The 13,461-nt window shown below is 43.5% G+C and overlaps 1 protein-coding gene across 1 annotated transcript in view; it reads right to left on the bottom strand.

Annotated features, from left to right (window-relative positions):
* The window catches only part of LOC126360830 (dentin sialophosphoprotein-like), an 89,964-nt gene extending 89,259 nt beyond the window's left edge, over window positions 1–705 (bottom strand). The window contains exon 1 of the mRNA XM_050007742.1: window positions 22–705. Within this exon, the coding sequence (XP_049863699.1) occupies window positions 22–95 (74 nt within the window). The 5' untranslated portion in view covers window positions 96–705. The remainder of the gene's footprint in view (window positions 1–21) is intronic.
* Window positions 706–13,461: the final 12,756 nt, after the last annotated feature.

Genomic DNA, 13,461 nt, shown 5'->3' with positions numbered 1-13,461 from the left:
ATATTGGCAGCACGAAAGTACCTTTTCCGCAGTTTCTCTTGCAGCAATGCCATTTTGCGATGATAAACAGAATTGTGATCAGCGTCGGACATCATTTCAAAACAAATACGCACTACATACAAACTATCCCGTACACAAACCGCGCGTTGACGCTTGAAACTGGCGTTTCAAAACAAAAACCAATAACATGCGGGGAAAGGGCAGGGACTGCCAACTGCGCCGGTGCTCTCAGCATTCGACACTGTTTCAGTTCTGACGTAGGACAGAAAACTCCCTGCACTCTTAACAATGTTCAGAATTACAGAATGTAATTAACAGTGGTCATGGGAATTCACGAAAGACTGTAATTAATTAATTCAACCGTGTAAAGCAATCAAGTCATAGCGTGTTTGGCGGCAGTAGAGTGCGGCGGCAGACGTAATACCCGCATGGGTTGCAGCTTCTGCGTTCGCGTGATTACGAAGGCCAGGAGTTTCTGTAGCTTTTCGTTTTGTACGTGGAAGAGGTGTTATCGTATAGCACAATGAGCTTTCGCCGAAATTAGATGTGCAACAGCAGCAGGCACTTTAAGTGTCATTTGTGAGGCATTGCGTGACTCGGTGCGGGAAAGACGTTGATCAATTGCTTGCAATTTTCTTCTGTCACGTAAGGAATCGATGCACTGTACCTTTGCTCTCATGCAGTAAAAGAAAAACAGCTGACAATAAACTGATGTCAGCCACGCAAGCATAAGAATAGTCCAAAGATAGCACACTGACTAGCGGAAAATGACAGTAAGAAATTTTTAAAACTGATATTTGCACCATCTTTATGTATCCTACCGGTAACATCTTTTCCCTCTGAAAGTACATTCGATGTTATGAAAAGAATAAATAAGTAGGCCTACGTCCTTTCTTTTGCTACCACCACGAAAACGCAACTCTAATCGGACGCGGAAGTAAAATGTGCCACAATACGCGAAGCTGTCAAATAAAGAATGTCTCATGCATAAATTTTAACGTTTCCTTTTGCGAGCTCCTTTGGATTTTGGATTGTGGATAGCTTAGTTATCATAGTACAAAACGCAATGTCTTAGGATTATGTGAAAGGAATATTTTGTGTCCGCTAACAGTAACAAAATAACTAGGGCTTCATTTTAGAAACATTTTGCCAATGGATAAATTCCATTGATTCTTGATTTGGAAGTGGGGTACCAGTTATTTGAAAATGGACAGAAGAAATAAAATGTCACACTGAAGAAATCAGCCTGGCCTTCGCTTGCTGTTATTAATGAAAACTTGATATAAATCTTGATTCCCACTTAGTGAATGGGAATCTGAAACTTAAGCTTTTGCTCTTCTCGAATACAAATCAAGCGTTTAATAGCGCCACATCGCTTCTTTTTACAAGAGTTTATGATTATAATTTTTATTGGGAAATAAATCGGCGCAGGCGCTTCTTCTTAATCGAGCAAACGACAAGCGGAGAAGACACAGAAGTGCAGAAAATACGGTATTTCTTCTGTGATGCCGTCTGCGATTAGGAATGCATCACGGTATCCTCATTCACAAATGAAATTAAATGTCACAAAATTCTCTTAATAAGCTGAAACCCGTTGTTTGCCTTTTACAGAGGATAACCACAATATATCTTGGTGTCATTGTATATTTACTGCACATAAGTGTATAGGAAAAAGGCGACATATACCAATCACAGCTTAATGAGCTTATATACTATGTCTTGTCCAAATAAGTACTTCAAGTCGTATTTATTTATAGTGGGTGCGTCGTAATCTTAATTTTTGGCCGTGTGTGTCTTGCTAGCTGTAGTACGTGAATTTCTGCACCACTACACAATACAATTTTTTTTTTTTTATTTCGTATTCCATTAATCCGTATTGTGATAAATCACAAGGATGTGAAATGAGTCATGATTACATACAACAGATATAATACACATATATAAAATGACAAAAATGTACCATAAGATTATGAATAAGTTTGTTGGTTAAAATCAAATCAAAGGTATAGCTCAAGTAATATAAAACAATACCTAAAAAGGAAATATAGTACATTTTCCAAATTAAACAAATAATACACATATAATAGAGTGCGGCTTTGAACTTTTCTTCGGATTGCTGTTTCGTTTCGGGATCGAAGTGATGAACCCATGTTTCATCGCCTGTGACAAAATTCGATAAAAAATTTAGTACAAATGATATTCATTAAGTAATGCAACACATTCTTCTTTTGAAAACAGGTTGGTTGTAGTCAGGATTCTAATAAAAGTCGCATTATTCCTTACTCTTTTGGCTACTGGAAGGTCCTGTATACTTGGGTGATACCACCCCACTGGTCGACATCGAAGCCAACATCTATCTGCAACAATAACCTACTCATCATGTACGTACTGCTTCCCATGGAGTACATTCTTCATTGGGCCAAACAGATGGAAGCCGGAAGGTGCAAGAACCAGACTATAAGGTGAATGAAGGAAGTTCAATGAAGTTTTGTAAGCTCCTTTCGGATGCGCAGATTTCTTTGAGGCCTTGCGTTGTCATGGAGAAGGAGAAATTCGTTAGCATTTTTGTGGTGACGAACATGCTGAAGGCGTTTCTTCAACTTCATGAGGATATAACAATACACTTCAGAGTGTATGGTTGCACCACGAGGGGAAGGGGGGGGGGGGGGGGGGGGGGGACAGCAAACAGTACAGTTCCTTCAGTGTTCCAGGAGATCGTGACTACCTGCTGAGGGTGCAGCTTTGAACTTTTCTTCGGATTGCTGTTTCGTTTCGGGATCGAAGTGATGAACCCATGTTTCATCGCCTGTGACAAAATTCGATAAAAAATTGTCACGACCAGCCTCATAACACGCAAGCAATTCCGTGCAGATGGTCCTTCATTGCTCTCTGTGGTCTTTTGCTAGACGGCGAGGAATCCAGCGGGGACACATCTCTGAGTACCCCAGTCAAGGAGGTGTGTGTCGTAGTACTAACAAAGATGACCAGTTGTACAGTGAGGTGTCTGATTGTGACCCATCCATCAACGCGAATGATAGTGTCTGTATATTTCAATATTGCAGGAGTGTCAGCTGTGTGTGGCCGACCGACGTGTGGGAGATCAGACAGGTATGCGCGACCTTGTAACTATGATGACAGGCGCCTCGCCATGCTTTTGTTCATTTACAATCAGCAAGCGCCTATGAATATCTGCGATGCTCTTGTTTTCCCGCAAAAGAAACTCAATGAGAGCTTTCTGTATAGAACGAAAAATAAGGTTACAATTGGGGGACACCGAGCACAGCCATCGACTGCCGCCAGGTTCACCATGTTGCTGAGCCCAGGAAGTGAGTTTCTCGGTTAAAGTACTGTGTGACAGTTTAGGACTGATTGGCAGTCATTTCTGAGTATGTATTTTAATACAGCATGAAGTACCACTGCAGTGCAGTGTGAATACGCACTCGAAACCAAATGTTATGAACACATCAATATGGCGGCGATGGCTTGACTTTTTCGGCGTAAGAGCATCTCCGCTGGTCTAACCTCCTTGGGAGCGAACTTCAGTTACAAACGCCAGTTTGAAGACTAAGTATAGCACAGGTACCTGTCGAAACTTCATGAAACTATCGGGGCTGAAGCTAGTATATTCCACTATGTCCTACAACAAATTCCGCATTTTATCAACCGAAACTCGGCAGTACTCATGACTCTACGATGGGTACATTCCGTCTGTTTCTCCGTTATTACGACATTTCAAGTTTCTCGTGAATCACCATTAGAAATTACTACAGAGAAACGGCAAAACGTTCTATTTTAAGTCTTCAAAACATAAGACGCCCAACTGAACACTGATATGCAATGTTACTCGGCAGCAGAAGCTCTTATTATTGCTTGCTAATAGTGAACATCATTATCAGTGTAATGTAATTGGCTTTCGCGTGTGATCCGGTCCATCAGTACTCCTCTTCCTTGGAATTCCCGTGAAACTTGAGCTGAATAGCTTGATTTTCTAGTGGCTCATTGCGCATTTGAAGGACATGGTTAAACCATATTTGGTAGTGTTAGAGTTTTTATATTGTTGTATTCTTCTGTTATGGTTGTGGATGCGATTCAGTCTGCCGCAACCTTTGTACTCTGCTCAGAAACTTCATACCTGTGGCCATGAATTCGATTCGTACAGTTTCATGCCATACAGGAAATTGGGCCTACTATTGTATTTGACAACTTATTCTGGGTTTGCGTATGGTACATCTTCGCCCATGTAGCCTATATTGTCGCAGAAGAAGCTGAGTAGCACTGTGGTGTAGTGGTTATGGTACTGAACTGCTGCATGGAGGGTTGTGAGTTAATTTAATTTCTATATTCTGTTCGAGTACATTCTAGAAGTATTCACAAGTGTCAAGAATCATTCTACTGGAATGTTCTGTAGCTGCAATATACTGTATGTGTTCTGGCTGGAGGCAGGTCGCTCCGCGCTCTTGTATGTGCAAGTGCTGAATAAACCTTCGTTAAGTGAAGTTAGTGTTCGTCATTCATTTAATTACACCTTCTTCTACGTAACAATATCACTAAAACGCTATTCCGAAACCCGCTACCAGTTGCGGTGTAGAGGAAACGAAAATTCGATTTTCAGTATTTCATGTAATTGTTGGCCGAATTAAAAAAAACTGAGATGCTTTCATAATGTGTCCATTAAGAGGTGTAATCTATATCTATATTCCATATCTATTCAAAAAGAGCTTGTGTATGTACGTGTTGAAATGTTTTTCTCCATGACCACCGACTGCCACCCACTCGTGGTTGTGGTGGCAGATAGCCCTGCTCTCATGCTGTTAGTAAGGGAGTTTAATCGCGGTACCTGGCAGTGGGTGAGCGTGGCGCGTGAAGATCTGCGAAATATAGAGCAATAAATACTCTCAGGAAAAGCTACGTACTCTGCCACTTAACGAACTTCACCGCACGTGTGAAAATTCATTTATTGTTTGGTTCGTCTGACATAATACGATGACTGCGTGGTTTCATCAATCAGATTTTAATAACAACGTATGATACCAAAAAGATCAGTTTTTAATTTCTCGCCTCGTTTTCGCCAATCACACTTCACGGACAATCAACAGACACAAAGAAAGTATGCAGACTCAAAGATGAAAATACTAGTAATTAACAAATGAATAATCGAACGGTACACTACAGTGATTTCGGATAAACATCTCGCTTATTCTTCAAGAACACAATCGTTTTCATAATTTAGCGCGTTTTCAGCAATCACTGTAAATATAGTCCAAAAGCGTGTATTGTGAAAACAAGATATTATACTTATGTATATACAATGAACAGTAAATGACTAATTAAATAAAGTAACATTCATGCCTTTCCAGGTTCAAAAAATACTATTATAAGACACTGTTACCAAACCAGCATTGGCCTCGTCGTGTTTCCCACAGTTAAATACGTCTACGTAACGTAATGTTAATGCCCGTATGGATAGAACAAGGTGAGGATTGTGTACACGAGTATATCACCCACTTCCACCCACCACAGTATGGATGAAACACATTGAGGACTCAATCACCATTATATTGCACCGTTAATGAAACAATAAAAACATTTTCGCATATACGATAAAGTTCGTAAGTCATATACTGTTTAGTTTTACCCAAGAGTTTTTATTGCTCCGTATTTCGCGGCTTTTTGCCCACCACATTCACCCACTGCCACGCAACGTGACCAAACTACCTTACTAACAGGATAGCCGCATTGGTTCAAATGGCTCTGAGCACTATGGGACTTAATATCTGAGGTCATCAGTCCCCTAGAATTTAGAACTACTTAAACCTAACTAACCTAAGGACATCACACACATCCATGCCCGAGGCAGGATTCAAACCTGCGATCGTAGCGGTCGCGCGGTTCCAGACTGAAGCGCCTAGAACCACTCGGTCACACCGGCCGGCGATAGCTGCATTCATGACATTCTTATCCTGTATGCGTCTCATATCTAGAATATCTTCTCGTACGCCATATATTCTGACCTGGGAATATTTATGTACGCTGCCACTGTGCTTACGTCACGTTGTTATACCCTACACGACTCCCCTTCCAGCGTCAGCGGTATTTGAATTCGGACGTGACGTTCTGCACGCGTTGTCACTGTTTTTATGGAAACCAGGTAACTTATTGCTGGACTCGGTGGTACAACCGTGTTGTAGGGGAACTGTACTCGGTGTCACTTTTTTGTTTAGCACCCTCCTCCATAAATCATCATCATCGGTGTCTTCATCACGGCGCCAGTTGGTTGTCATATCTTGCTTGCATCATGTTGGACATGCGTATTTTTAGGTACTGCATATTTATCTTCAGCGGCCACGGGGCCGGCCGTCTCCGTTACATCTTGTGCATCGTAGAAGGCAGGTTTGAGTCTGTCAATGGATACGGTGGTAGGCACACCCCTGATATCTACTGTAAAAATGTTGTTGTTCTTTCTACCAAGTACCGTATATGGCCCTTAATAAGGCGATGCAGTGGCTTGTGCACCGTGTCGTTTAGTATGAATACATGGTTGCGGCTTGAGAGGTCTTCAAATAAGAACGGGTGTCGTTCACTTTGCTTTCGATGTGGCACTGGCTGGAGCTGTCGGATGTGCGATAGTAATTTGGTCACAAACTCTGACGCATTAACCGTATCACCCGTCACATTACGCATGAATTCCTCTGGTAAGCGCAGTGTTCGTCTGTACACTAATTCACTGCTGTAGCCTTTAGTTCGTTCTTAAATGACGTATGGAGACAAATGAGCCCAATGGATAATTTCTGCATCCAGTTTTGTCTAGCGTGACACTCAACGGCCACCTTGTTGGCGTTCTACTATTCTCATGGCTGCCGGATGATAAACAATAGTGCGAATGTGCTTAGTGCTCAACAAGCTGGCCAATCCTTTGAATAAGTATACCTCGAACCGGCGTCGTCTATTTGTTGTAATGTGAATCAGTTCACAAAATCGGACGATCCTTCCGCGGAGAAACGTTTGTTCTGTAATGTCTCTCATAGGCCATCTTGAAAATCGATCCACTATCGTAAGGTAGTAGCTGTAGCCTTATGACACTGGAAGGGGGCCCACAGTGTCTGTGTGCGTGACAAGTGTGTTACAATCGGTATTCATTTATGGCCATATGAAACTCTGTTTGACTAATTTCTCTGTACCTCCGACCCCAGCAAGTGTAGGTTGTGCACTGAGGCAAATACTTGTGACAGAAACTTGTGAGGTATGAACGGTCGTTTTTTTGCTCCACACACGACACAGTACCCTATGGAATTTTTTTACTGGTACAGTCATGCATTGTAACTTTAACCACGCTACGTGATCCAATCAAGTGTGTAGTTCATCACTGTGCTGCTGGGACTGAGCAAGGACCTCATAATCAATTGCAGTGCTCATGGCTTCAGCTCGTGAGAGGGCATCTGCTGGTACTTTCTACTTCCCTCGCTCATAGATTTTGTGAGTCATACGCTTACTGATACAGTCCAAACGACGACGTTGTCTTCGTGACGCTTTCTCTGACTTCATTTTGAAAGCGATTTATAGTCCTTGTACATCGTAATGTGTCGACCTTCTAACGGGTGTCGGAATTTCCTAACCGCAGCATTCGTGACGTGCAGTTCTCGGTTGTATGTTGCTCAGTGTTGCAGTAATGGTGACAGTTTGAGACCAAACCAACTGCCAACTAAGCTCAACTTGTTGCTGAAGTACAGCACGAATAGCAGTAGCTAATTGTGTAGTCTCTGCTATTGCTGTTTATACATCTTGAAAAGCAGTATTTCTTTCGTTTGTCCATTGCCCCCTGGTATTCGGCTTCGGTGCACCCTTCAGGAGCTAATTCAGTGGGTCTGTTATCAATGTTTGACTGCATATGAATCCATGGTGAAAATTAATGATGCTGAGAAAACGACGTAACTCCATAACCGTAATGGGACGGGAATACTTGACTTTTGCTTCCAACTTGTCTTTAGGAGATCAGGTGTCATGGGCATCGACTGCGTATCCAAGAAACTGGACCTCTGTTGCCGTGCACTTCGCAGGATTAATAACTAGGCTTTGCATACACAAACTATCAAATATCTTGATTATATGTTGTAGATGTTCCGCTTTTGACGCAGACGTCACTAAAATGTCGTGTATATAGATATAACAGGTATCCAGATCTTTTTTGATTTCGACCACAAACCGTTGAAATGTGTGCGACGCATTACAGAGTCCGAAAGGCATTCCCACAAACTCACAAAGACCAAGGGGCATTGTTACAACCACCTTGTGTACGTTTTCTTGTGTATGAGGAATTTGATAGAAGACCCAGACTAAGTCAATAGTAAAGGATATTTTCTTGATGTGTATGCAAATTCTTGTGTGGGTGGCACTGGATACTGATCAGTGATGGTCCTGACATTGAGTTAGCGGTAATCGCCACATGGGCGCCATCCTTTATTGTTCTATGGCACCACGTGTAATGGGGCTGCCCAACTGACACTGGAGGCTTGACAAATATCTTTTGTCAGCAAGCCAAAGAATTCCTGATTTTCCTGGCGTTAGACGCCAAGTATGTGTGCAGGTTGGTGCTCCTGGCGTGGTAAGAATAAGATGTCACCTACTGTGGTGTTCTTAACTGGTGCTAGAGTGCGCAATTGGTTATGTGACCTGGGGGATCTTCCGTAACAAGCGTATATATGGTGTATCCTCCGCAATCACGCGCATTGTCGTCGGAATGACACCACATACCATTCTTCGGCTATTCAGGACAGAGATAGAATCTATCAGTTGCTGGTGTTGTAGATAGGAGACCAGGCTCTAAATAGATAAGAAATCAGCTCCTGGAATGGGTTGTGATACATCTGCCACCGTTAACCGCCATTCCAATTTGTAACGCAATCCGAGATCGAGGAATAGTGCCAAGCACCCATACGTCCTGATCTTGAAGAAGTTGACGGCTAATAGGTAGTAATCATCGCAGTTGCGGCGTGGTAGTCGGGTTCACAGGTACACTGACACCTTCGCACCTGTGTCTACCAAATATTGTATTTTCGTGTCACGGTCCATGACGTAAAGGCGACGTGTGCTATTGCCAGAAACGGCTCCTGCCGAATCGGACTCTGTGTCGTTCTTCCACTTGCATGGTGGCGTACATTTCAGGGCGCCGTCGGCGAACTTCTTAGGATATCAGCAGGTATTCGACTTAACAGGTGATCGATTACGAGTTCGCAATGACTGACGACGTGACGCAGCCGTCGCCGAGTGTGCGTCGCTTGCAATGCAGCGATTTGGGTAGTCGGCTGAGCTGGCTGCGACTGCAGTGATGAGAGTAGTCCCTGAGGGCACGTTGTCTTGTTGCGAAACTAATGTTGATGTTGACACACATATGTGTTGTGTCTGTTCTTTCTGACATGTCTGAAAGAACAGAGACCGCACAGACACAGACACATAGACACACACACACACGTCGCATATATAATTAAGGCGAGATGGGCAACGATCTCTTCAGTGCAGATGCACACAAGGAATCGCCGAAATGCAGCGAGTAATGAGGATAGTGGGGAAGGGTCACATTTGTTCAAAATGGTTCAAATGGCTCTGAGCACTATGGGACTTAACATCCATGGTCATCAGTCCCCTAGAACTTAGAACTACTTAAACCTAACTAACCTAAGGACATCACACAATACCCAGCCATCACGAGGCAGAGAAAATCCCTGACCCCGCTGGGAATCGAACCTGGGAACCCGGGCGTAGGAAGCGAGAACGCTACCGCACGACCACGAGATGTGGGTTCACATTTGTTGTGTGTGGATGAGTTGAGAATTGGGTCTGAAGGGAGGCGTGCTAGGATAATCCATCCAGGTGCAATGACTACTGTGTCTGGATGAGTTAGTAGTTAGTGTGTCTGCCTAGTAAGCCGGAGATCCCGGTTCGAATCTCAGTCCAGCACAAGTTTTCAACTTTTCCCATAGATTTCAGTCAACGCCCACTCGCAGCCAACGTCTGTAATTCCTTTGTGTCTTAATGTTGACGTACTCGCAGAGGGAAACATTCCCACAATTTTTTCTGCTGTCTGTGCTAGGGTGGTTCAAATGGTTCAAATGGCTCTGAGCACTATGGGACTTAACTTCTGAGGTCATCAGTCCCCTAGAACTTAGAACTACTTAAACCTCACTAACCTAAGGACATCACACACATCCATGCCCTAGGCAGGATTCGAACCTACGACCGTAGCAGTCGCGCGGCTCCAGAATGTAGCTCCTAGAACCCCTCGGCCACTCCGGCCGGCGTGCTAGAGTGTTCAGATCATCGGCGAAAACCATTAAAACTTTCGGGAGGTACGCGATATAACCGCATGTTTCGTAGACATCGTCACTAATGGCATTACTCACTAGCGTCCATAGACGTCGTAGAAGCTGCTATGGGGCGCGATCGCTGACAACTTGCGTTCGTAAACGTTTTTCCAATCGCTTCGCCTCTGATTGGGAGAGGCGTGTCATTAGAGCGTTTATGATAGACGCATGTTACTCGATGTTCGGCTTTGCGACGAGGATGTCTTGCAATTCTGCAGCTAAGTCGTCAATTCAGTGCTACGACGACATAGCTGTATTTGGTTTCATCTGACGATATCTGTGCGAACACGAATTGGCTTTCCGTAGCACCAGGTTATGTTGCCAGAACGGTGTGGGTCTGATCGTGATCCTGCTGATCCCGTTGCCTGCAGCCGGTTCTGGCGAGTCTGTCATTACCAACGCGAAAGTAAGCGCGACGCGGCTGGCGCGGAAGGAACAGCCGGTGTGTGTTGCGGCGCAGTCAGGGCCTCGGATGCAATAAGATGTGTCGGAACAGACGTGTTTGGCACTGTCGTAATGCGACGGCTGCGGTCACCAAATATGAGGTTTTATCTCTTGATAATCAGTCGTTATTCCCACATATATTGCATTAATACTCGCACGTATCAGTGAGTTGTACTCTCCAATACGTGGAGCATAGATTACTAAACCTAAATCAAAAGATCAAAGAATATCACATAGAATTATGAATCTCATGTAATATTTAACACTGCCACTATGCTTGTCGTGCGGTGCGTTAACCTACAAGTTTAACACAATAAAACAAGTGTTACTGTTAGAAACAGTGTCTTTGTCTTGAAGCAACGTAACTGACAGCTCGCAGATACACGGACTTTATCCACCCAGTATTTGAGATTGAAAGCACTTAGCGACTTCCAAGAAAGATTACACTTCATTACAAACCTTCACGAAATTTCTTTTCTCTGACATCCCCACGAAATAATGACAGGAAAAAAGTTTATCGCTTACTTCGTTTTTGCTGTTCAATCAAACTTCAGCTCCAGACATGACTTTTAATTTAATATTTCTGTACTACTGAGTCTATTAACAACGAAGTTTGCAGACAGTATCCACATGTATCACAAAATTTATCCGCAAAAAACTATATCCATTGTGCGACGCATAGCTGAGGAGATGTGACTTCGTAATCATTTAGATGCCTGACAACTTGCTTTTGTTTAAAATGGCTCGCAGTAACACTTCTACACCAGCAACGACGCTTCAATTTATTTCTTTTTTACTAATAACTCTGTTCGCAACTCGCTATGCACACAGTATCTACATATACCACTTCATTTACTAGGAAAATTACGTCATTGTGTGACACACTGAAGAAACAAAGGAACTGGTGCACCTGCCTAATATCGTACAGAGTCCCCGCGAGCGCGGAGAAGTGCCGTTGTACGACGTGGCATGAACTCGACTAATGTTTGTAGTAGAGGGCTGTCCATAAATCCGTAGAGTACGAGGGGGTGGAGATCTCTCTTCTGAACAGCACGTTGTAGGGGATCCCAGATATGCTCAATAATGTTCATGTCTGGGGAATTTGGTGGCCAGCGGAAGTATTTAAACTCAGAAGAGTGTTCCTCTGTAGCAATTCTGGACATGTGGAATGTCGCATTGTTATGCTGGAATTGTTCAAGTCCGTCGGAATGCACAATGGACAAGAATGGATGCAGGTTATCAGACAGGATGCTTACGTACGTGTCACCGGTCCGAGTCGTATCTAGACGTATCACGGATCCCGAACCACTCCAACTGTACACGCCCCACACCATTACAAAGTCTCCACCAGCTTGAACAATCCCCTGCTGACATGCAGGGTCCATAGATTCATGAGGTTGTCTCCATGCCCATATGCGTCCATCCGCTCGATACAATTTGAAACGAGATTCGTCCGACCAGGCAACATGTATCCAGGCACCAACAGTCGAATGTCGGTGTTGACGGGTCCAAGTGAGGCGTAAAGCTTTGTGTCATGAGATCGTCAAGCATACACGAGTGAGCCTTCCGCTCCGAAAGGCCATATCAATGATGTTCCGTGGAATGGTTCGCACGATGACACTTGTTGACGGCCCGGCATTGAAATCTTGGAGCACTTTGCGGAAGGGTTGCACTTCTGTCACGTTGAACGATTCTCTTCAGTCGTCGTTGGTCTCATTCTTGCAGGATCTTTTTCCGGCTGCGGCGATGTCGGAGGTTTGATGTTTTACCGGATTCCAGATATTCACGGTACGCTCGTGAAATGGTCGTACGGGAAAATCCCCACTTCGTCACTACCTCGGAGATGCTGTTACCATCGCTCGTGCGCCGACTATAACACCATGTCCTAACTCATTAAAATCCTGATAACCTGCCATTGTAGCAACAGTAACCGATCTAACAACTGTGCCAGACATTTGTCTTATATAGGAGTTGACGGCTGCAGCGCCGTATTCTGTCTGGTTACATATCTTTGTATTTGAATACGTATGCTATACCAGTTTCGTTGGCGCTTCAGTGTAGTCCAGGACATACGAAGTTGTGGCTGTAAAGGCCCTACATACGAACCAATTTATGGGCCAACCGACCAGGAGATCTGTATTGTGGCAGCCTACACATGTCTCCCGACCGATAAGATGATTGAGTTAATGTTCTACGAGATCCCGCTTGGTTTTACGCATAAAAAACGAATTTTTGGCTGTTTTAGATGTGACAAAGCCAGAAAGCTGAGAGAAAGCTGTGGACAAAGAAGTGGCTAACGCAAACAAAGAAATTCGCCTACATTCTGTCACTGAAGCAGCAGAGAGCCGATAATGTTTATAATTATCTAATAATGGATGAAGTGTCCATTTCGGAGCTGCTGAATGGCATCAAAACATTCTTGACGAAGAAGAATACAGTGAGGCTGTAAGCTATGAGGAGAGAGTGTTAGCTATATTACGGTTCTAGCCATTGGCAGAAGTTATTAGGACCTTATATTCATTGCTGTTGTATCCGCACAATTATTAACTAAATTTATTCCTAAAACCTGCAGCACGATTTCTAGTTGACTGAGGAAATACGTCATGGTAAAGCAAAGTAAATAAAACAAAAGACGTTCATGTAAACGTTATTTATTTATTTA

This window comes from Schistocerca gregaria, chromosome 1 (assembly GCF_023897955.1).
Source record: "Schistocerca gregaria isolate iqSchGreg1 chromosome 1, iqSchGreg1.2, whole genome shotgun sequence".
In the NCBI taxonomy this organism is placed as follows: Eukaryota; Metazoa; Arthropoda; class Insecta; order Orthoptera; family Acrididae; genus Schistocerca; species Schistocerca gregaria.
The sequence above is the reverse complement of the archived record's forward strand: the minus strand, read 5'-3'. Positions and strand labels throughout refer to the sequence as shown.